The sequence below is a fragment of the Leptidea sinapis genome, chromosome 37 (assembly GCF_905404315.1).
Source record: "Leptidea sinapis chromosome 37, ilLepSina1.1, whole genome shotgun sequence".
Classification (NCBI taxonomy): domain Eukaryota; kingdom Metazoa; phylum Arthropoda; class Insecta; order Lepidoptera; family Pieridae; genus Leptidea; species Leptidea sinapis.
This window is the reverse complement of record NC_066301.1, coordinates 2134600-2161500: the sequence shown is the minus strand read 5'-3', so window position 1 is coordinate 2161500 and position 26901 is coordinate 2134600. Positions and strand designations below refer to the sequence as shown.

Sequence of the window (26901 nt, the reverse complement as noted above, 5' to 3'; positions counted from 1 at the left end):
GTTTAATGCTAAGGTATAAATTAACGTTACAATAAAAGTTAAAGTTAGTTATCGCATTCAATAATCTCTAACTTAAAACTGTTATTTGTTATTTTATCTGCAGTATGGCTCTTTTACCACACCACTTTTGACATTCTTAAAAGATATTTTTCGAGGTTTTCCAATGAATTATCGATTCAGTTAAATGTTTGATGTAATTTTTCCGTGTCATGATTCTCTGACTCGTGACTAAGGTAATTTATTAGCATCATGATAAGTGACCGAAAATTACAGATATATATTTCCAGCTATGCAACAAGTACTTGCAGCACAAGATCATGATGATATTCTATTTCATATGTAAAAACTACTGAAATATCTAAATTTGATGTAAAAAAATATTGGTAATGCGTTTTTCCACATTATATGCTATTAAGAATAATTATTTTCAACCAAATATATTTTATAAATTAATAGTAATCTTTGTCTAAGTCAAGATCAACCTTATATTATAAGTAAGTAATCTGTGGCAATGATTTAATTGTAAAATCAATAATTACCTTGTATATTACAATATTAAATTGATCACTCTCACCCAACTAATACTCATTAAATTGTTTTACGGACACTAATTACAACATGATAACACTCAATAGTAAATAATAGACGACTCTGTACTCAATATGTTCCATAGGAGAGAATTACTAAAAGACCTGAGACTTATTTCATCTGCAGTCCAAAATGGAAAGGTCTTGAAACGTCGGATTAATAAAAATAAAAATACAACTCTAAAAGAATTTAATTTAAATGTATAACACTCGCGTTAATTAAAGAAAATACTAAAAGTTTTATGTCTAAAACAAAAATTTTGGTCATTACAACTGAAATGATAATATGCTGTTTTCTCTGAGAGTATATTTAGTTGCAAGTTCACTCTTTTTTCTCCGCAGACGATTGGAAACCATGAGTTTGACGACGGGATAGCGGGCCTAGCACCGTACCTTGCGGCACTCCATGCTCCTGTAGTGGTGGCTAACATTGATACATCTAAAGAACCAAGCTTAAGTGGCCTGTATACTCCACATGTAATCCTAGAACGACGAGGCAGGAAAATCGGTGTGATTGGTCTTATAACAACTGAAACTCAGGTGCATATAATAATATCATATGCTTTACTCTTGTCTGTGTCTGTAATATTATGTGAACTTTTTAACTATAAAGAAAATAATAAATTCACGGCTATATTTCGTACTAAATATCTAAACATAATATTATGACTCCTCCCCCTCCCCGCCAAACTGTTAAGACGCTCAGTCTGTATCTCGTCGAATTAAATTCTTAATAAATCGTTTTATATGCTTTGTTGGGCTGAATTGTAGAAATCTAAATAGTTTTTTTCTAGTGTATTATTCTTATTCTAGACAACATTATCTAAAAGTGTAGTGATTAAATTAAATAATTAGATTATTGCATCTGTGTTGTGTGTGCGTCTGAAAGCAGTTAGCGATTACCGTCATATTTGAACGAATTGATATCTCTAAACTTTAATTTGGACTACAATATGTCGCTACCGGTACAAAGGTCACCAAAACAATCCACCAGAACTCAAGGTTATTTTGAAGGAATGCCAACAGAACAATATGCATCAGATCCTGGATTAAATACGAGCACTTTCAAGCATATCGAATCAGAAAGTAATAAACGACATAAAAGATCTTTCCGTGATTTCACACAAGACTCCGCAACAACTTTAGGTGAAATTAGGGCCATGTTTATGGAAATAAAAAACCAACAAGACCAAAAGTATAATGCCCTACATGAATCTATGTCAAAGATTGTAAACCAAAACGAAGACATACAAAAATCTGTGGAATTTATGTCATCCAAATATGATGAGTTGTTAGAAAAGATTCAACAATTGGAGCAAAGAAACTGTGTGTGAACAAAATATAAGAAGCATAAAGCGCAACATTGATGGGTTGTTACCAATACTCATCAAAAGTAATGTTGACTGGGATTATATAGTATTGACAGAGTGCTGGCTTCCCTCCACTCCCTATATCCCTACCATAGCAGGCTATAATTTCTCAGCAACAATAAAAAATTTAACTCAAAGTGAAGGTATTATAGACAAGATCTAATTGCTACAATAGAAGAGCCCGAAATTCTAGATGCAAATTGCCTACTAGTAAAACCGAGCAACAACACAATAATTCTAACTATATATCGTCCTCCCGGGTATAAAAATATTGATAATTTTATTCAATCATTGCATAACGTATTACTAAAATACTCTTCTATACAAAATATCGTAGTATTAGGAGATATGAACATAGATATTGGTGAAAATTGTAAGGACGTTAATAACTTTACTTTTTTGGATATGCTTGCTTTCCATGGCATTCTACCTGCTCACACTTTCCCCGCTCATAGCAAAACGTGTCTCGACCATGTATTGTTAAAGACGAAAAAACATGCTCACTGTCTAGTCCTGCAAACTTCCCTTACTGACCATGACAGCGTCGTGCTATATTTAGCCTCTTGGCAACAAACAAGTGCGCCCAGGACAAAAAAATGTATCGACAGTGTATCCCTATCTTGCGATTTAAAAAATTCAAATTTTAACCCCCTTTACCTGTCTCAAAATGTTAATAATGCTACTGATTTTTTCATACATACGCTTCAAACATTAATTGCGTCCAATTCAAGAAGTGTAATAATTTCAAGGCGTAAAAAAATTCTTAAGCCATGGGTAACACCAGGTGTTTTGAAATGTATTAGAAATCGCGACAACTTGTATAAAAAACTAAAAAAACACCCCAATAATACAATTCTTAATACAACATACAAAAGATATAGAAACTACTGTTCAAGTTTACTTAAAAAATTAAAAATTGAATATGAAAAATTGCAGTTACAAGGTGCCAAAAACAATAATAAAAAATTATGGAAGACTATCAAAGAGATTACGTATTCTAACAAACCTCATCAATCTAACTTAGAACTTATATCTACACCTAATCCACAACAAAAAATTAATAATATAAACCAATTCTTCGCGTGCGTTGGTAAACATTAGCTGAGAAAATAACCAAAAATACTAACACTCAAACAACACCAATTGCCTTAAAGTCTCATCCCCACTCATTTGTTTTATTCCCAACCAATGTTCATGAAGTGTCAACAATTATTAATAACCTCAAACTTAATACCGCCGCTGGCCTTGATGGCATTCCACCAGAAATACTAAAAACCAATGTGGATACCTTATCTGAGCCAATAGCATTTATTTGCAATTTAGCAATGTCCACTGGTGAATTTCCTACTGCTTTCAAGAAATCAAGGATTCACCCGATTCATAAGAGTGGGGACAGAGATTGTGTCAATTGAACTATAGACCTATTTCGATACTCCCCACATTGTCAAAAATCCTAGAACATATAATTAATAAAAGACTCATCAGCTATTTGGAGAAAAACAGTCTACTATCAACAGCTCAATTCGGTTTTAGATCTGGAAGGTCAACAGCTGACGCCGTACATGAACTTACAAACTTTTTGGTTAAAAATATAGATAACAAAAAAGAACCATCGCCATTTTTCTGGATTTGGCCAAAGATTTCGACACAGTCTCTGTCTCTATCCTTTTAGAAAAGCTTGATCGTCTCGGGATTAGGGGTATACAACTAAAACTATTTGAAAGCTACCTCAGTGATAGAACACAATGCGTCCAAATAGGTAATCTGATAAGTAATGAAGCCGCAGTGTATTTTGGCGTCCCTCAGGGAAGTATTCTTGGCCCTACATTATTTTTAGTATATATAAACGACCTATGTCAACTACAGCTCCCAAATGCTAAAATAGTTACCTTTGCTGATGACACAGTTTTATTGTTTAGAGGAGATACTTGGGAAGAAGTGTATTTGAGTGCACAAAAGGGCTTTAATACCGTCAGTGAATGGCTAAATAACAATGTCCTGACATTAAATATAGTTAAAACCAGTTATATTACCATTTCTCTAAGAAATACAGAATTTACAACCAATCATAATATAATGTTCCACTCATGTGGTAATTCTGAAGACTTATATTGTCCCTGTGCCAAAATACAGAAATCAGAGACCATCAAGTATCTTGGTATTATGGTAGATAACAAGTTAAATTTTCAATGCCACATAGGACAACTAGCAAAACGAGTGCGAAAATTAATAGTCATTTTTAAAAATTTGAGAAATGTAGCTGAAAAGGACTTGATGAAAAACATATATCAAGCTTTGTGTCAGTCGATATTAACATATTGCATCACTTCTTGGGGCGGCGCTACAAAATCACACTTCCTCAAAATAGAAAGGGCCCAAAGAGCTATATTGAAAGTAAGTAACTCATTACCAATCTACCATCCCACTACAGAACTCTATAAACTATCAAAGGTTCTAACTGTGCGTCAGCTTTATATCTTGCATACAGTTTTAAAAAAACATAGCCTTACCAGTTACGATCCGGAAAAAAATAAAGCGCAACGGCGAAAAGATAGAATCTGTGAAAAATTATTGTTTAATACTAGATTCTCCCAAAGATTCTTCTGTGTTCAATAACCTTTACAATAAGGTAAACAAAGAGCTGTCAATTTACCACCTCAACAGAACTAAATGCAAGCGTATCTTGACAGAGTGGTTACAGAAATTGGACTATACCTCAACTGAAAACCTTCTACACTAATAGTAACTGAGAGTAGAGTACGCTCACACACACACACACACACACACACACACACACACTCACACACATTTTATTACTAGTAATTTACAAATTTAAAGTCATTTATTGTTATGATCTATTGTTGCTCTTCTAGCTACTAGTACGGATGTGTACTATTTTAATCATTGTGATCCTTATATCTGGGGGTGAGGTCCTGGTGATCTGTAATACAGGGTCAACCTACTTCAGAAACCAGCTCCTCACAAAATACTATCTGTTAAAAAAATGTAACACTACTGTACTGTTTTAGCTTTAAGATCTTTGTGAGGAGAAAATAAATAGATATTATTATTTTATTATTATATGTTTCTTGAGGCGGATCAGGATCGAACTGGTAGCAATAAACGGTTCTACATATTTTATGGATTTATTCTTAACTTTTAATGAGACAGAAGTTTATCCGGGATATCATAAAACACTAATGTAAACTAATAATATAAAAAGAGGAAACATTTATGTTTTTGTATATTTTTGTAATGTTTTCACATATGAACATACACTTGACCGATTTCAAAAATTCTTTCACCATTACAAAGCTGCGCTCTTCACTTAGTGACAAAGTATATATAACATTTTAACTAATACTGTAGTAATGCCAATATATGAGTAACTACTTTTTTACTTTTTAAAAGTTTATAAAAGTGCCGACAAAAATCTTGTCTTGTCTGTATTAAACATTATCCCATTAAATTTGAATAATTAAATTAACATTTTATTAAATACCTGTAAAATACTTTTTAAATTATTAAAATTGGATATTCCAAAGAAAAGATATAACGAATTTAAAAATATCAATGTAAAGAAAATAATGCAATAATAATATAATACAGAAATGGAAAGGGGCACCGCTATCTATAAAAAGTGTGTACAAAAATAAATCTTTAGCCGACTAAGATTTGATAAAGTCTACTAAGTCCGAACTTAGTAGACTTTCCAATACCACGAGATCGGTATCCACGTGAGTGAAACCGCGGAGCATTGCTAGTCTTGAATCTTCTTTACCCACAACTAAAATAATAAAATAAATAATACTGATTATATTATGATAATATTATATCCTCAGAAAAGAAGTGAATGAAATATTGTTAATTTTTGCAGACATCATCAAATCCTGGGCGGGTAAAATTCCTAGATCCGATAAAAACGGTTAAGATGGAGGCTCAATTATTAACTGATCGAGGCATTGATATTATTATAGTGTTGTCCCATTGTGGACTCGAGGTTGACAAGTAAGTAAAATGCTTTATACTGATTTAAAATAAGCGTGGAATTCTATTAGAATTTTTTTGTGAATTAAATGTATCTTTATATTCAAATACACATAAATTTCGCCTATAGCACAGGCTAGACAGTTTTGTACTAGATAATTTACGTTTAAGTGTTGACTTCGCAGCAGATAATGGTTTTGTATTGACTTCAATTCTTACTTCAAAAATAAATTATTATCCTCCAACATCCAGCTTATTTTGAAGTCAGTTAAAAGGTACGCAACCCTTTACGAAGTAGCGGTAGATTCAATAAGATTTTTTTTTGACATTCATAAGTGTCATTTCCGTGACCTACGTGAATAAACTGATTTTGATTTTTGATTTTGAGATAATACCAGACAGCCAAAAAGAATGGATATTTTTATCTTCACAGAGATGAATTATCCTGCGGAGCACGAGGGAATCTCGGCACATTGGTATACACACAAATATCTACATCATTTTCATCCTGTAATGTCTTTATTTTTATGGGTTCAATACCAAAAAAAAGCAACGGGAAACCTGTTCTAAGAATCCACTGTTTGTCTGTCCGTCGTAGGATGGAATATGCGTCCACCACTATAGAATTGGCCCACGCTGAAACCCCCGGCAAAGCAAAACTTTGCTTCAACCAATTCGACATGAGTTTTGCGACCACACCGGACATCCGCAGGAAACATGTTGACCCGCCAAACTCTGGAACGAGAGTCAATCTCTCGTGGAGGAGGACTCGTAATCCCCTAAATTTAAGCACAACGGTTGGGTTTTAAGTGAATTCTGCATGTAGTCTAACAAACCACAGTTAATTCAACACTTTAGATAACTCATAACATTTAGATAAATTCTTAACACATACGGTGCGCTATGAAAATACTTCATACAGCTACACTTAAATAATTTAAAAAAAGTTAATAGATAGCGCTCCTTGTCGTCTATATCGTGATCCTGCACACAAAAGAAATTAGACGAAAACGCTGTTCGTTTTTTTAGAAATTTTAATTTTAAAACATTTGTCTATAATTCGTCATAGCTACCAAAGTGTGTGTTGAATCATTCAATTTCATGAATATTATGGCGTATTGAAAAAAACCAATAAAATTATTTTATTTATTGTTTCTTTAACAACAGGATTTAAAAATAAGATACTAATTGCTAATTGTATAGGACGAGCACTTCATGTGTGATTCCTACGTACTCGCACTTGAGCGATTTTATTTTGATATGTGCCAAAGCATTTCCAATTTCCCCATGATGTGTAAGTCATATTTATAATGATAAATTACAACGTGAAACACAGCTCTAATATCTACAAAAGTAAAATAGATAAGGCGTGTCTAAAGTCACATTATATCCAATTTTACTTAAACGCTTGACTTATCGACGATTTAAATGCAAGGAAAGGAGCTTTCCTCGATATTTTCCAATAAACCTGTCAAATTACTAACAGCACCAACGGGGACTCTAGAAGCGGAAATATATTTAAGAATTCAGTTTTGAGAGGGAAATATAAAAAGTAAACGGTGTTACAAGAAAAATTCAATTGCACATGTTCCTCTATCAAGATGTTATCATTCATAATTTTATCTATAGGTGTGAGAAACAATTCATTTCTAAATTACTAGTTATCTGTTAATTGTGAATTGATTTTAATATTTTTTTTATGAGTAGCTAACATCTCGCTTAGTTTTGATAAACTTTATCTAAGATGCCTGAGGGTGTTATAATGCGGGATAAAATTTCATATTTGTCTCGATTTCTTCGCCAGTTGTGAATGAGTTACTCGTAATTAGATAGAATTAATTATCCTTAACTAATCGTTATGTTTATCGTTGGACATACGCCTTAACTTAAAACTTCAGTCTACCTCTTTGTCTTGCTATTTCTATCCATTCTGCGTAAACTATTTTTACGTAAATTTAATAAGAAATCCTTTTATAACTTGGTTTTTCTTTTTAGAAAAATTTGTATGTTTTGTAAATGCGAATCAAATAATATATTACGACAATTGAATATTGTGACCTCATACTTGTTACAATTTTGGTCATTTAATACGATGCAATTTTTTTTTATGTTTTGTTTTATGCAAATAAGGGACGAGACGAGCAGGACGTTCAGCTGATGGTAATTAATACGCCCTGCCCATTATAATGCAGTGCCGCTCAGGATTCTTGAAAAACCTCAAAAGTTCTGAGCGGCACTAGAATTGGCTTGTCTCCTTGAGACATAAGATGTTAAGTCTCATTTGCCCAGTAATTTCACTAGCTACGGCGTCCTTATGACCGAAACACAATAAGGTTTACACATGACTGCGGTAAAAAAAGGCGCGTTGTGTGGTACCCATAAGCCGGCATCCTGTGCAATGGAGCCTCCCACTGGTAAAATTTGGGTAAAAGTTCTGTAATAGTCTTTTGTAATATTATGTTCTTCTATAATTTACGTGTCATATCACTTTTTAATGTTACTTATTTACGTTAAGTGTAATGTAGTCAAATTCTTTAAAGATTTTAAATTAGGTATAAAATCTTTCGTAATTGAAAATTTATAATGTTGCTGCAATTAACCATATCCATTTGTTAAGTGGAATGATGAAATAAGAAAATCAATATTTGGTCTTGCAAATAAATCGGAAGAGACCTTAAGTTAAAATAAAGTTACTTCAACTAGATCTCTGCCATACTAACTGTTCCCTAACACCCTGTATCACGAAAATTGCGTTTGTAACACGTTTTATAAAGGCCACTACAGCATTCTATTAAATAACTAAAACGGCATTGTTATTCTTGATATTTGAGTCGTGCAGTTGTATTGCAGTACTAGTTGATGTATTCTGAAAAATATATCTGCAATGCAACTGCACTGCAAGTGCGTAAATACAGCAATCGTCCTGCATGCAAGTGCAATTAATAAAAATTCCACCAATAATAAATGAATGCCCGAATAGATGAATGTTTGGCTAGTAAGCTCGTAAATAACTTAAAGAGGGTTAATTTAATAACCGTGGAGAATAAGGAATGTTTGCCAGTGGGAGGCTCCTTTGCACCGGATGCCGGCTAAAGTATGGGTACCACAGCGGCGCGTATTTCTGCCGTGAAACAATAATGTATAAGCATTACTGTGTTTCGGTCTGAAGGGCGTCGTAGCTAGTAAGATGACGAGCGCATTTTTTGGGTTTTTCAATAATCTTGAGCGGCACTGCATTTTATCGGCAGGGCGTATCAATTACTATTATCTAATTTATATATTTTTCTATTTATATATTTATATAATTGATTATAAAATTTTTCCTATTATTTTATTGACCTACCCATAAATTGTATATTATCGCGCTCAAATGTCCCAAAATTTCAATGCAAAAGTTACCTACGAACGACTTCTGTAAACCTACGAAAATCTACTCAGCAACTGCCATACTAAACGTGCAACAGAGAGCAGTTTTGTTATATGCCTGCTTAGTAGAATATGGATATGACAAACTTGATCTTTCTGTCTTCTGCCTAGTAATTTTCCAGGCGCCGCGACAGGAGTGCATTTGTAGTTCTTTAGTAGAATAGCCCTACAGGCTACAACTTTACATACAGACTACGTCGAACTCAACTTAGATTGGTAGGCATAAATTTACCTTTATAATAAATCCATCGTTAATTTGCATTTTACAAGATTTGCGTTAATCAGTCAGTCAGAAAAGCCTTTTAGTTACTCAGAATCAATTAACATTTTATGAAGGCAAAACCTAATTGAAAGTTGAACGTGGTGTTATTCTAGTTTACCTTTATGTTGATATATTTCAATATGATAGAGATATTCAACATGATCTTAATAATGACAACAGAAAATGAAATAATCTTGTTGCCGTTAAAATTACGTGATGTAAATTTCTGTTATTTGATAACTGTTTTTGAAACATAGCGGAATAACATGAGAAGCTTGATAGTATGAGGGTATTTTTTAGTAATTGTTCACTTACGGTGGGAAGCCTAAAACCAAAGTAGAACATCGTCGCGATAAATAGCCCACAAAAGTGGGGAGATATGGTGCGGTGGAGGCAGACAACGCTTAAAACCCACATAACTGCCGGCATTCTCGTAATGATTGCCGGCAGAGTAGTCAGGGTTAGCAGGTTTAATTTTATTAACATTATTTAATTATAAAATAAATTAGAAAGTAAGTGAAATATCAAAATTATTTTTAAATGTCATTGTATTGGTAGTGCCGTATTCATATTAAATTGAGGTGTTAAATTTTTTATTTTTATTTTATTTTATTCAGAAACAAACAGTCATTTATAACTATATTAGCTGAGAAACATTTAGTAAAATATAGACCTACAGTTTCCTAGATTTTTAAAAACTACATCATTAATTATTTTATATAATACAAATTCTTAATTATAGACATAAGTTTTGAAGAGTTACATACCATCTACATTATTAAACTACAATTTCTTATTTTTTTTTTAATCTATTTTATAGTTTTATTTAAAGCAAACAATATTAACATAAGTATTGAAGAGTTTCCTACATTTTACAAACTACATTATTAATTATTTTATATAACACAAATACTTATTTATAGATATACATTTTGAGGAGTTACACACTACTTCAATTTTAATAACTACTTAACTAATTATTTTATTTAAAGCAAACAATATTAACATAACTTTGAAGAGCAACATACCTACATTATAGACCTACCGTTTCTTACATTTGTAATACTACATCATTAATTAATTGATATAAAACAAATACGTACTTAATATAAACATCATTTTTGAAAACCATCATATCTATTTAAAATAACTTGATTACTTTTTATCAGAAAGATACTCCAAAGCAGATTCTTTCAAACTGCTTAGGGATTCACTAAATAAATCTATGTGTAATAACTTATCATTGTACAACCTGCAAGCACGTCTCATGAATGCGTTTTCTGCGTAGTTTGTACGACTACGAGGTATTAGAAAAAGAGGCTGTTCGTTCGCGACGTTGAGGCACTCTAAATGACAGTGAGTGCAATAATGGTGGGGAATCGATAATATTATTTATAATTTTAAAAATAATTGATATATCAGTACAATTTCGACGGCAACTTAATGAGCATATTTCATGCCTTTTCAGTGATGTGTCATAATCCATATATAAGTGACCTGTACGATAATCGAGAGCTCTTAAAAATTTTTTCTGGACCCTTTCTATTTTATTGTAATAGGTTTATTTTTAAACATGTGTATCTCGCTAAGCCTACGTGTGTATGTAAGAGTAATATATAACTTCCTCATTATCATCCATCTAAATTGCTGGCTATATTCCTGTGATTCCTGTGGTATTGATCCCTTATTAACCGTGAGCTCAATTATTACTGAGAAGGAAAAGTAACCATAATCTTTACTCTTATTCCTCCTTCATCGCCATTCCGTAAACGTTTTCCCTCGCCTCGTTCGCTTATCATCATCATTGGCAGAACAACTCTTACTCATCACCAATGTTGCAACTTGATTCAATTAAATAAATATATTGTAATACAATTTTAAAAAAGCCCGCTTAGTGCTACTCAGGGCTTTAAAATTCGCGATACAGTGATATGCTATTTTTATACACACTATCACATATTATCGGGTTCCTTATACGCTAGTATATTCTAAGTCTCTTCTAGTGTATGTAACGTATTTGGAATCCGCCATTCTTCTTTTTATTATTTGTTATTATAACGTCACCAAAATATAAGCGTTTTCTAAGTTTTAGCATTGTATCTATTGTAGTTTATGACATACAGTCCATTGACAGATAGACGGACGCATGAACAGTGAATCCATAGTAATAGGATTCCGATTGGTTAATCTTTAAAGTCAAAGTGAAATAAACTGTATTGAATTATATGTTTTTAAACTTTTATCATTGCGGAAATTCATTTCATCACTAAATGAAAAAAATATATATCGTGAGTACCCGCAATATAAAATATTCAATTAGGCTTCAGCTAAGCGCTTTTGAATCGTCAATATTTCTTATAAATTACTGAATTTACCATATGTTTCGGAAGTTAGCAGTTAAGCTCGTGGGAAGAACATATAAAAAGGCATAAAAGGCATTTATTTTCTCAAAATTGATTCCTTTAGAATTCTTTTTGATGTCATTTCTTATACTACTAGATACTACTACCGCTTCGGAAACAAATGGCGCTCTGAGAGAGAAGAAGCGGCGCAAGAAACTCTCCCAGCATTCTTTTTTTTTGCGCTCTTTTCAATAAAAATATACAATATTGTACAGTTGCTATAAAATAATCACAATCTAGTCCCAGGCTGTCCGATCATTTAGATATTCAGCAGTGGAGTAATAGGATTTACGACAGAGCCATTTTTTTATAAAACATTTAAATTTATTTATAGACAATGCCTGAACAGTGGCTGGGACTTTATTGTAGAAGTGTATACATTTACCCTTAAAGCTATTATGTATCTTATGAAGCCTACTAGAATTAGTTACAAGCAATCCCTTATTTCTAGTGTTATAATAATGAAAATCACTATTAAGAGCAAAAAGGTGACGATTTTTGTGAACATATATTAAATTTTCATAAATGTACTGACAATAAACAGTCATAATATTTATTTCTTTAAATTTTTCTTTGAGAGACTGTCTATAACCAAGCTGATATATAGCACGAACAGCTCTCTTTTGCAGAGCAAACACTATATCAATGTCAGCAGCATGACCCCATAGTAATATACCGTACGTCATGATGCTGTGAAAATAACTAAAGTACACTAATCTAGCGGTCGCAACATTCGTGTACTCTCTAATCTTTCTAACTGCATATGCCGCAGAGCTGAGTCTATCTGCTAGATGGGTAATATGTGGACCCCACTGAAGCTTTTTATCTAACGTGATACCCAGGAAGACCGTAGTGTCCACAAGTTCCAATCTCTGGTCATTTATAAGTACGTTGGTTTGTACCTCCGCTGTGTTTGGTGTAATGAACCGTAAACACTTTGTTTTTTTACTGTTTAAGTGCAGATTATTCGTCTCAAACCAACGCACTATCTTTGAGAGTGCATTGCTTACCTCGTCATCAATATCCGCACGTCGCTTCACTTTAAAAATAAGTGAAGTATCATCAGCAAACAATACAATCTCATGGCTATCATCTACCACAAACGGTAGATCGTTAATATATATAAGAAACAAGAAAGGACCGAGAATAGAACCCTGTGGAACACCTATTCGCACAGGTTTACCCGAAGACCGTTTGCCATTTACATCGACTATCTGAACTCTTTCGCTTAAATATGATTTTAACAGATTTAGGGCTCTATTTTTCACTCCATAATGCTTTAGTTTTAGGAGTAAAGTTTCATGGTGGACGCAGTCAAATGCTTTTGACAAATCACAAAAAATGCCCAATGCATCCTGTGACTCTTCCCAGGCGTCAAAGATGTGCTCAATGAGTCTAGTACCCGCATTAATTGTTGATAAACCCCTAGTGAAACCAAACTGATTTTTCTTCATTAATTTACAAAAATGCATTTGTAGCTGTTGAAGCAAAAGTTTTTCAAAAATTTTACTAAAAACAGGCAGCACTGAAATAGGTCTGAAATTAGCAGGGTCAAAAGAACTGCCCGATTTAAACAAAGGTATAACTTTGCTGTATTTCATGAGGTCAGGGAACACACCCTCATCTATGCATTCATTAAATATTATTGCTAATTCAGGTGCTATAATGTCAAGTATGTATTTAACAATATTAGTCGAATGGCCCCATAGGTCTTTTGTATTTTTTAGGTTAATTAATTTGAAGATTTTTATTATATCGCTACCTGTAACATACTTAAATTTCAAGTCAGTAGAAGATACTGGTACGTGTAATTTAAGCATATCATATGCTGCTTTTGGCGAAGCGTTAAGGTATTTGGTCGTGACAATCGGGATTTCGGAGAAGTATTTATCAAATTCATTTGCAATTTCTATTTCCGAATTTATAACGCGATTATTAATATTTAAACAGATAGAGGTGTTACGGCAATTCGATCTACCAGTTTCATTGTTAATTACACTCCAAGTCGCTTTTACTTTATTATTACTGTTTTTAATTTTATCTGCAATGAAACGTGTTTTCGCTTCATGACAAACTATTTTAAAAAGCTTGGAGTATTTTTTTACATATATTTTAAATTCTTCACTATTATTGTAATGGTTCTCATAATAAAGGTCATATAAGCGTTTACGACTTTTGTGGATACCCATTGTTGCCCAATCATTAAAACTATGTTTGTTGTTTACTGTCACCGTTACTGGAGTAAAAATCCTGTCAAATTCCTCACAGAAGGAATTGAAGACTAAGTTATAGTGAAAATTAGCAGTTTCACCACAGTGTAAAAATGGTATCGTATTTACCAAATTATTTCTAAACCTCTCAAGACGGCTACCCGTAACTGGTATAATCGTCACCTTTTTTGGTCTGACATTGTCCAATCTTGTATTTACTTTTATAAGTTGCCCACTATGGTCGGACTGAAGATTATTAATTATGAGTTTACTAGTAATAGTAACATCTGTAAAAATATTATCTAAACAGGTTGCTGTTGTAGAAGTGATTCTAGTAGGTTCCCAAAATACATTGAACAAATTAAAACTTTGAAATAAATTTTTAAGGCTAGTACAATTGGCCGAAGGTTCAAGCAAGTTTATATTAAAATCTCCACACACTATAATTGACTTGCTAGTTTTGCTAAATTTTGATAGTACCTCCTCCATTCTATGTTGGAATTGTTCATATGATGCAGTGGGGGGGCGGTATACACTTACAATAATAAATTGCTCTAGTTCTATACAAGCTATCTCAATTAGTTGTTCTATAGAGAGATTAACAATATCTCTTCTATTTTTACATTTTAATCTATTATTAATAATAATTAGGGAACCTCCATGTATTGCCCTACTTCTACAAAACGAACTGACTACTTTATGTTCTCTAAAACTAAACTGGAGCTGATGACTCTTACGCCAATGTTCTGTAATACATAATATATCTATATTACAGCAGCTCAAAAACAGTTCAATTTCTAATTCCTTACTTGAGATACCTTGTATATTCTGGTGAACAATATTTATGAGCTTTATATTATGATTATCTATAGCAGTAACATTTATATTTGGTGAATGTTGCCTATTTGGTATGATATTGCAAGAGTTGTCCTCCCTTGTCAAATAACTTAATTTAAATTAATTGAAGAAAAATCTTCATTGTTATATTTTAGTACTAATACATTCCCCAATAGGGGCTTGTATGTCGATTATTTTACAATTTTGCCCAATAGAGGCATGTTTATTAAATAATACTACAGAGGAAGTAGTTTGTTGACTAACACTATAAGCTACTAAAGTAGCCAGCTGTCGCTTAACTCTAAATGGTAGGTATAGGTTACCATTGGTTATTTTCATTTTATAATTAATGAATTTATAAGAAATTAAGAAACTCCACCAATCTTTCAATCAAATAGAGTATTTTACAATGGCTGTAATATACATAACAAATTAGTTTGTAAGGTGCTGCATCCAATATATGAGTCGTGTTTAAATAATATAAATTATTTAATTAAAGTAATAAAGAATAAAATGTATTTATATAAATTATCGTATATTAGATGCATCAACCTTTAGAGCTTGAATTAATTGTTTGTGTAAGGATGCTTCGTGAACATGATGGTCGTGATAACTGTCACAATTAGTAGAACAGGTCAACCTGGCACCACAAGTAACCGTTCACGAGTTTGCGCATGGACCAGCCATCGTTCCCTTCGCACATATTTGAAGGAAGGAGATGAGCAGGCACACGACACCGCCGCAAGCAATGCTATTCAGTGAACATGGCGAACCATGTTATAGGTTCAGTTACAGAACTTTAAAAATTATTTTTTTTCAGGAAAATAGCGAAGTTGGTTGGTGAGAACATTGATATAATTATTGGAGGTCATTCACACAGTCTACTCTGGAATGGCAAGTCACCCAGCAACGAATATATTTCTGGCCCATATCCAGTTGTTATTGAGTCGGAAGCTAAGCCTGGCCATAAGGTTTGTAAATCAATTAATAATTTGTTTGAGGTTCCAATGGTGGTGTATCCAGGTAGATACGAAATGGATAACCTTAAAAATGGCAATTATACAGACTGCCGATACAAGTAAAAACTGAGAAATTTAGCATTAAAATTTGAAATTTCATAATGTTTAAGAACAATTTAATTATTAATTTCAATTTATATTAAAAGCTTATTTTCAATCATAATATATTAATCAAACGAAAACACTATTTCAACAATACACAGTACATTGAAATTTTGACTTATTTCTTTCAATTTCACAAGATATACACAGCACTAATGTTGCACAATAAGTCAGCTTTTGCGATATTTCATCCATCCAAAAAGTGTCTAACTATATATAAATATTTATATTTATTTAATTATTTATTTATCACGTGCGCCATTCTTGAGCATGTCAACGAGGCGAACCCATAAGATTTTCCCCCACCAAAAAGTGCCCAACATGGTTAAAGAAGTTTTTAGTTCTAATCTAATCCACGTGAGGCTACAGCCTCAGATCATCTACAGATGATACATCATCAACATCCATATTGATATTTACATCGAAATATTCTTTATCGAAATATGTACATAATTATTTTGTATAGAATATAAAGTATGGATGGAGATTTGTGATAAAATTTTCAGCGACTGCCTTGTTTGGGATAGTGTCACTTACTTACTAAGTGCTTTTACCTTGGTGTCTAACTTAATATAGAATTTTCGTCGCAGAATAGTGCCGTTGCCTCATATCCCAGAGACGCCGGTTGATATAATGTACGTTTATACGCTATTACGTTGAGGGAAACTCATACACACCTGGGCCAAAGAATATATAATATTACAAGTACAGAAGAAAGAAAACTAATCAAAGAAAACCAATCAGAGAAATAGGGACTTTTATTGCCATACAATAAGGTGCAATTCAGATCGCACAGCGCTATTAACCTACATTTTTATTCACCTTGACATGCCCCTCTTTCTATTGCGTGACTCTTACATCTTCTGACGACGTTAGGGTTGTCTTCTTTACCTAAACGGTAGCTACCTTGTATCATCATCATCATTTCAGCCGGAAGATGTCTACTGCTGGGCAAAGGCCTCCCCCAAAGATCGCCATTACGATCGGTCCTGCGCTGCCCTCATCCAACGTATTCCGGTCCATCTTCTTGGGGGGCTTACCAACAGTACGTCTTCCAATACGTGGTCGCCATTCGAGAACTTTACTTTACTTTGTCCGTCGAACTATGTGCCTTGCTCACTGCCACTTCAGTTTCGCAATCATTTGGGCTATGTCAGTGAGTTTGGTTCTCCCTCTTTACTATTTCCTCATTTCTGATTCGATCTCGCAGGGAAACTAGCCGTAGCCCTCTCCAATGTCCTCTGAGCGACAATGAGCTTCCTCGCAAGGCCCATAGTTAGCAACCACGTCTGCGTTCCGTATGTCATCACTGGCAACTTACACTGGTTAAAAACCTTCGTATTCAGACACTGTTGTATTTTGGACGAGAAGATATTACGGATCTTTCCGAACCGTTTCCATCCGAGTTGAATTCGATGAGTGACCTCTTTCCCGAAATTGGACCTGCCCAACTGGATTCTTTGTCTAAGGTATACGTACTCGTCAAAGATTTCGAGAGTACAGTTCCCAACTGTTATAGGAGTAGGTGCAATACCTACCTAGTATAGGGTCATCTTATAAAAATAGCTCAGTTATTTTGTATTTAATTTTTTTTCCACTTATAAAATATCGGTCAAGTAGATGACGAACAATGCTCCAGCGTCCGATTTCACTGCTCGCTCGTGAGTCCCTACTGGATAGCTCCGTTGGTGTGGCCGCCACAACCACTTACAATTTCAATAACTACACGGGGAGTGAGACAGGCACTGCCTGGGCTTACAACGGCTTTTGATCCTAGGAGGTTTTTCAAGCACAATAAGCGCACAGTAAACGGCGAGTCGTGGAAAATAACTCGATAGAATAGTTCCTAAAACAGCATATGTAGCGCGTTAAACCCAATAAGGTTTTTTTTTTCAATTCCGTGACCTTCTCAAGAGACTCTACAGACAAATTACAAATTTCTTCCGGCAGCGGTGGATGATTCCTAGAGAGAGTGAAAAGCGGTATTATATTAGTCATTATAATAGTTACATAACATTAATTATATAAATATATAATAAATCATAGAGTATATAATAAACCGACTTCAAAAACTAAAAAGCAAAAATTATCTTAATAAAGATTTAATTTAAGACTTCTGCAAACCTAATTCATACCTTAGATATTAATAAAATACTACTATTTATATGTGCTTCGATAAATTTTTAAATCATCAGCATATATTTCATAACTAGATTCAATAATACATAAAATATATTTAACCATCATAATTCTAATATTTCATATTTTCCCTTTCTGTTATGTATTATTATTTAAAATTATAATTTAATACTCTAATACTTACAGGTGGCGAAATCTAATTATTCAATTTGTTCTCTACGGATTTCTTCTAGCGTAATTTAGAAATATTATTTGTTTCAGATTCCAATTGTGACAGCTTCAGCCTTCTCGAAATACGTTGGCAATTTAACTATGTACTTTGATAGAGCCGGGGACTTAAAGTATTTTGGAGGAAAACCAGTATTCTTGAATAGATCTATTCCTGAAGGTAAGCAGTAAAATATTATGTTATTACAGCTTTATTTGAAGATAATTTATAGAATTAGGCCATATTTTGCAGAAATACATAATTAGCAATATTTTATGAGTTTTAAGTAAGTAAGTAATTAACACTAAAGAAAACTTATAATATTAGGACTCTATTGGTCATTTCGTTAATGTTTTTGTTTTTATACATATAATATGGATCTATTATGTAACGGGATTATGAAGATTATTTTCACCCACTTGAAGGGATGTACTTAAGAATTAACTCACAATCTTTGCAGAATAAAAAAAATATCAATACACATACGCTTTAAAAAGAAATCAAGTTTTTTTCTTATAAGTACTTCAGTTATAATAATAAACTGTGATTCCTCTGGTGTTGCAAGAGATTGTGCGCGGCGGTGATCACTTAACAACAGGTGACCCGTACGCTCGTTTGTCCTCCTATTCCATAAAAAAAAACCTGCGCTCGTCGACCTAAAACAATTATGAGGATTCGATGAATATATAACTCACTTTGTCTTTTTAATTTCACAAAATGACCAACTGTTTCCTTGATAGATTGCCTTATTAGGTAATTTAAAGAGTAAAAAAAAAAAAAAAAAATACTAAATACAGGCTTCTTATCGTCCAGACTTTCTTCAATAAAAATGTAAACAATTTGTTATGTTTTAAAGTGATAACCCTCACTTCTAGGATTAATTACACAATTAAAACGAAAGGTCGCGGCTTCGCATCCCTCATCGTTCATAAAATTTTGTTTTCAGTTTTATTTGTGTAATAAAAATCAGTTTAAACTATATTTGAAATCCTTTTAGACCTCGAAATAAAGCGATTGCTTGAACCATACAAACAGAAGCTACACGCAGTTGTAAATGAAGAAGTGGGCTACACCAAGGAGGGTCTGATAGCTGAAAGATGCGGCCAGCAGGAATGTGCTATTGGGGATTTAATTGCTGATGCTTTTCTCAATAAGGTATGTTTTTGTTAATTTTATTTATTAGAATTGAGGGAAAAGTGCTTCCTGATGGTAAAAGATTATGCAATTCCTTGTTCGCAGCATGAAACATTCATTTTTAATTATGGGCATTTTTTTACGTTACAGATCAAAACTCCGCCTTTAACCCTAGAGTGGTCGCGCGGATGACATATGTCATCCAATCTGATTAAACTGACGGAATTTTTCGTTTTTTGTATGGGAACAGGTAGTTGGCACTTAGTTTAGTAATGCCTATGATACGCTTCCTGACATCAGTAACGGCCGTATGCTTGAGTGGCTTGGATGTGTCAGGAGATGTTCGAAGTTGTGGGTGGAGGACGCATGTCACCCGCGCGACCTCTAAATGGTATGATCACAAGCACGACCACTGTAGGGTTAATATCTGGATACTTGATGTCACAGTATTTTTTTGGCCTTTTTTTCCAGGAAAACCTTTCAGAGTACATTGTCATGTCATCGCCTCGCCACACTATGACACGATTATTTACTACCAACAGAGTAGGGATGGATACTTACATATTAATTAACAACAATTATAATTTATAGGATATTCTAATGAACCCGATATTCCCGGTGATCAACTAGAAACACACGATTATACAAAATAATAATATAATATCTGATGTTATTAAGGGTTATAAATTTTCATAAGTTTTGTTGGGATTATATGTATTAATTTGTTGCTTAAATATTATTAAAGGCGATTTTACTAAATGAAGGAGGGTTTTGTGGAGTAGCTCAGGTTGCCTGTGTGCTCAAATGGAAGAGGTTAATGTTGATGTTTCACATTCACGTACGTGGACCGAAATGAAGTGGATTGCATTTAATTATCAGGCCCCTATATTATTTATATAATAATTAAATAATAATATATATATAATAATTTTAATTATTGCATGCCTTTCAGCACCTCGACATTTGCGACCGCCTATTGTGGAGCATGTGCCTTTTTTTAATGAAAATAAGGGTCAAGACGAGCAGGACGTTCAACGGATGGTAATTGATACGCCCTGCCCATTACAATGCAGTGCCGATCAGGATTCTTAAAAAACCCCATAAATTCTGATTGGCACTAGAACTGCACTCATCACCTTGAGACATATTAAGATGTTAAGTCGGCGTCCTTCAGACCGAAACACAGTAATGCTTATACATTACTGCTTCACGGTAGAAATAGGCGCCGTTGTGGTACCCATAATCTAGCCGCCATCCTGTGTGCGAGAGGAGCCTCCCACTGGTTAACGTTGTCCCGAATTAGCATTGGGGTAGAGCAATTAGCACCAAAAGAAATATCTTAAATTAGTTAAAGCAACCTTTGTCATTGACCACGTGGGGTTATATGAGGGCTTCAGAGCTAACGAGTTTGTTGAATAAAAAGATACCTTGGTGCAATTTTCATGAGCAGGATTAAATACAAAGATCTACCAGAATTACCTTCAACGGTCGGTTCAAGAATACAAAGAATATGAAACGATTGGTTGATGGTGATGAAATTAGGTCTTTTTTATTTGCCCTAAGCAATTTGTATTACTAGTGAGTATGTTCAATATTATAAAAATATGATTTTTTTTCAGGAAAGAGAACTTATAGATGGAAACTTGACAAGTATTGCTTTCTTGCTCAGAAATATGATCCGAGGCTCGATACCAAAAGGAGGTAACACGTGCCATTTATTATTAATGTGAAAAATGTTTAAATATATCATAAATTATTATCTACGAAGAAGTCACTTATTCTGGGTGCCGAAAATATATATGATATTGAGAGGCTGGCTTTTTTCCATCTGTCAGTATACTTTGAGAATGTAAATCTGTGTTGAGATGGAACCATTGTGGCTGCAAAGAATATTTAAATTGTTCTTCTTTTTAGAGTGCCTCTTCAGCCATCAAGGTTAGCCGTTTTTGAACCCTTCCCTATCGTCGGCGTTATGGGACACTTGTCGATGGACGCAGTTCCGATCCAATCCCGTTCTTTTCGTTTAGCATGTCACTTTCCACATTTCCCATCATGAAGAGCTAAAGCAGACGCGGTGAAGCCCGCATTCACATCTTACCTTTGTTGTCATGCTTATCTAAAATATTGAGCGGTATCTATCATCACCACGAACTTTCGGATGCCTCTAGACCAAAATAAAAATAAAGTTTCATTTCGAGATAATGATTGATTAATAATAACTAAAAGTATAATTTAATATGCAATTACTTCAAGAGGACTGATGTGAGATACATTTTTATTTTAAAAAATGTTCTTTAGCTCGATGTGTTCCTTCACACCGTCGTTTCCTCCAACTGTCTCAATTGAGTTCTAGCCTTCGCAAACCTTGTCCAATAAGGCCCCAAGACAAGAATTAAATGCTACTAGATAATTTATTTTTTTACATTATTACAATAAAGTTCTTCTTAGTAGAAAATGTTTATTTTTCTAATAATAATTCACTAACAATGTATTTTATATAATCTACCTCACTACATAATTAACATGTTTGAAAAAATTTTATTGCAGGAATAACAAGAGGCGAGCTGTTGAATACATTGCCATTTACAAATTCTGTTGTTACTTTTCTAATTAGTGGACGATACTTGATTGATACTTTTAAAATATGCATGACAAACTTCTGGCAGAGAAATCCATTTAGTGGCCCATGGATGCCACAAATTGCTGGTAAGTCACATAATACGACATGTTCACTCTAAAGAAATATACATATAGTTCTAAAAGACCATAAATGGATCTCTCAGTGTATTTTAGTTCATTATTTTAATTTCAAATTCTAATATTTTTATTCAAAATAGGATTTAAAATCACTTATTGAACGTCCAAAACTACCACCCATTCAAAAGAGACTGCCTCAGACCTGAGAAGATTGGGCGCAAGAAACTTAGCGGGATTTTTTTTTCATATAAAATATGGATTACAATGTGATATCGTACATAAACATTTATAATTAAAGAGCCTGAGGATGTTCGCTTTATTCCCAGTCCGTAATGTCATTAAGAAAATCGTTTATGCTATAGTTACCTTTCCCACACAAACGTTTTTTAAAAATTCTTTTAAATTTCGTAACACATTTGTTTTGTACATTTTCTGGGATCATATTGTAGAAGCATATACATCGCCCAACAAAAGACTTACTAACTCGACCCAACCGAGTAAAAGGCATAATAAGTTTATGTTTGTTCCTCGTGTTAGCATTATGATTGCCAGAGTTTCTAGAAAATTCCTCAATGTGCTTATGAACATACAGAACATTATCAAAATGTATTGAGAAGCAACAGTCAAAATGTTTATTTCTTTTAATTTGCTCTTAATGATTCTTTAGGACCCAGGTTATAAATCGCACGAATAGTCCTCTTCTGCAGCACAAAGATGGTATTAATATGTGCCGCACTGCCCCATAACAATATACCATAGGACATAATACTATGCAAATAACTAAAGTATACTAGTCGCGCCGTATCTATGTCAGTTAATCGTCTAATTTTCTTAAGCGCATATGCTGCAAACTAAGCCTATTCGCCAATCCTTCAATATGGGGGCCCCATTGCAATTTGGAATCAAGAGGAATGCCAAGAAATACAGCAGGTTCCACTGGTTTTACCACCACTCCATTTAATAAAATATACGCCATATTTGACAATTGGCGCGGTAAACTTAATATTTTTGGTTTTATGACTCTTTAACAATAAGTTATTGGCGCTAAATCAGTACACGATGTCAGATAGAGCATTGTTTACTTCGTCATTTGAAATATATAGTGATAATAGCCGTCCCCGCCCGTTTCGCAGGGCGGGGATGGCTGCATCGAATGGTGGTAGTTTCATTTCGATACGATCAGTGGTTTAAAGATATATATAGATTACGCACAAGAAGTTTGTACAAACTTACTTAACACTTAATCATAACTTTACAGGATTTAAATTAAAGATTAACTTAACTGAAGAAGTCGATGTAAATGTATTTGTCAAAGAAGGTGACGAGTATCAATTGATGAATCCGGACAAGGAATATCGTGTTACCACACTGACTTTCTTGATAAGAGGTGGAAATGCATTTTCTGTGAGTACCTGTACCTATTCCTATTCTAAAAATTAAATGCTTACAATTCTAAGAGGGGCTGCAATGTGTATCTTTTACCATTATTATAAGTCTTGCATACCCGTCAGTTTTTGTCACAAAGAAAGAGGGGCCCGAAGATCAGGCCTGAATTGGTTTTTCGCCCTGAGTAATCCCCTCGTAATAAATGTATTTACAATTCCGCGCCCATAAAATATTTATAAATGTATTTACATGGATTGCTCGTTTTATCTTATAAGATGTACACGCTAAAACGGTTGGTTTACAACTTTAACAAGCTTGTATTGAAAAAAAAAGTAACAACTGTCTTAGCTATAAAACCAGGTAACTCGCAAACTAGCAAAATTTTATGATTCGAAATTTATGGCACCCGTGTTTGGTTAAACATATGTCTACGGCGTAGCGTACCGCATGTACAGTACCGATTACATAGACCTCCGCTGATCAACCGTAAACCTCATACCTCATAACTCCCTTTGTCTTTATAATGTCACAGATATCTTTAGTTAATTAAAAAAAAAACAAAATACATATTTCTCTACAAATTATCTATGATAAAAGTCTAAGAAAAGTCTAGTCATGTCTTAATATCTTACATTTCCAAATAGTCTACAAATACCTTCAGTTTGTTTGTTAAATACAATTTCATTAAGGGTTTTACTTACTGGAACTTCGGTAATTATGTTTGACTTTTGTTTTTAACATATCATGGAGTAAACAGTACAGAAAACTGCCATGTTATACTGGGCTGACAGCATTTTTACCTGCTAATACAATAAGGAAGTCCCCACTGGCTATGGACTTAGCTTCATTACCAGAGCTATTTACAACATTCGAATATTATCAGATTATTCTTACCAGCGTAAACAAAAGTAAAAAAAATCTCTTCAACAGTTTGTAGTTAGTCGTAATTATTACCTACAGCGATATATATTTCGTATTGACATTACGTTAGATATTACAAGTAATGAATGTAGTATTTTTTATGCTTAACTTGGCATCTTCAAAGTATACATTTATAGAGAAGTGCCCAAACTGTACGTGTTATAGAGAAAAATGCTTTACTTTTCAGTAGATACCTAACCCTGTTTTCCAGTTTAACATTTTACTAAGTTTGTAGTTTTGTTGACTTTTTTTTTAATAAATTCTTTTGCAGACTTAACAAAACGATTCCCATAAGTAATAATAAATAGCAAGAGCTTCATTCTCATTTCCATCTCATCATTATTGTTGATTGTAATAAATACATCAAAGATATTATGACGACGAAGCTATATACCTATATCTCAAATCTCATTGAAGTTATAAGAAAATGTATTTTGTTGAATCAAAGCTTAATATAAGCTTAATATAAGTCCCTTGAAATATTATTTTACCTTTTTGATTTGCGAAAATCATTTATTTCGGAGAAAAATGAGATTGTGTATTTATCAAATACATAGGTTACATTTGATTTTGTTATTATTTAGTTTTGCAATAGACAATTCTCTTTGAGAAATTTAGTAATAAACCGAATTTGTGGTCTTAAAGGCGTTAAGGAATGAGTATTTTCTCAAAGTACCAGCCATAAAGTCATAAGTAATATCACTGAATATTCTATAGCTATATTATCAGTGGGAGGCTCTTGTGCACAGGATGCCGGCTAGACTATGGGTACCACAACGACGCCTATTTCTGCCGTGAATCAGTAATGTGTAAACATTATTATGTTATGGCCTGAAGGGTGTCGTAGCCAGTGAAATTACCGGGCAAATGAATCAAGTTTCATTGTTTCTCATGTCTCAAGTTGACGAGCGCAATTATTGTAGTGCCGCTCAGAATTTTTAGATTTTTTCAGGAATCCTGAGAGGTATATTGAAATGGGCAGGGCGTATCAATTAGCATCAGCTGAACGTCCTGCTCGTCTCGTCCCTTATTATAAATAAAAATTCCTGAGAATTATTAAAGTGCAAACTTCTTTTTTACGCGATACCGTTACGACTAAGAGATTAAACTAAATATAACATAGAGAGAACAAAACGTAATAAATTATATATTAACTAAAAGATAAAGATAATATAACAATTTGTATAAGAAAAACATACATTTAACTTTAACTATCTAAAATTAACTAAAACTATCCCAATGCTATAAATGATTGATTACTTGTTCGAGTTGAATTTATAATATATTTCATAATTAGCTGTTGTTATAACTACAGAGTAGGGACGGATACTTACGTTTATAATTAGTAGTATAATGTTTTTTGTCACTTTTGTTTTAATTTCGATTCAGAACATCTTGAACACAAGCTGTCAAACGGAGGGCTTCTTCTAATTGGCTTCCTTTTACTGTTTTATAATATGAGATCACAACTTGCCTCACTTTCTTGACACAACTATTATCTTCTTCTCTTTTACATATTTACATATTGTCGGGCGTATTGGAGGAAGCAAAATTACGTTGTAAGGACGAAGTTTGTGGCAAAACGCAACAGTGCTCTGCTGGCAATATTAATATATTTAATGAGCCTATGTTAATGTTACTGTCTGCTCTCACACCAAATAATTCAGAACTGGCGATTAGAGAAGTAGAGTAGTAGTTTAGAGGTGTAGACACTTTTGTGAAGGAAACTTAAAATAATTGTGGGTTTAAAAACAACAATTACAACTTCTGAGAAATTAACTACGTTTTTAACCAATACTTAGATTTTACCGTTATCCGTTCTCATTTTACAAATTATATAAACTGATGCAACAATAATACTTTAAAGGAAAGCTTCAATTATCGTTTAACAATCCCAAATGAGGTCAGACTTAAATGTTGGCAAAATGATAATAGACGCCTAGAATGGACTAATTCCAAATTTACATCGCTAACAGGCTAATAGATGATATATAAATAAATACATAGACAAATAACTAATTTGTATTATGTTTCAGTTGCTTCTACAACACGGCCGAGACTTCAAGATAATCGGAAAAGAAATTGAAATCGTCGAGGAGTACGTCAGAAAAATATCTCCTATAACACCAACTTTGGATAACCGACTTGTTGTTATCAATACAAAATCTAAAAACTCTACTTATCAATGATAAAGTAATAAATTATTCACAACTA

At 33.4% G+C, this 26901-nt stretch overlaps 1 protein-coding gene across 1 annotated transcript in view; it reads left to right on the top strand.

The window, feature by feature from the left end:
- Positions 1-26901, top strand: part of LOC126975671 (apyrase-like) — a 31361-nt gene extending 4460 nt beyond the window's left edge. Inside the window, exons 3-11 of the mRNA XM_050823666.1 lie at positions 930-1127; positions 5835-5965; positions 15902-16052; positions 18603-18729; positions 19547-19704; positions 21303-21384; positions 22231-22389; positions 23639-23784; positions 26724-26901. Coding sequence (XP_050679623.1) covers positions 930-1127; positions 5835-5965; positions 15902-16052; positions 18603-18729; positions 19547-19704; positions 21303-21384; positions 22231-22389; positions 23639-23784; positions 26724-26876 — 1305 coding nt within the window. The 3' untranslated portion in view covers positions 26877-26901. The remainder of the gene's footprint in view (positions 1-929; positions 1128-5834; positions 5966-15901; positions 16053-18602; positions 18730-19546; positions 19705-21302; positions 21385-22230; positions 22390-23638; positions 23785-26723) is intronic.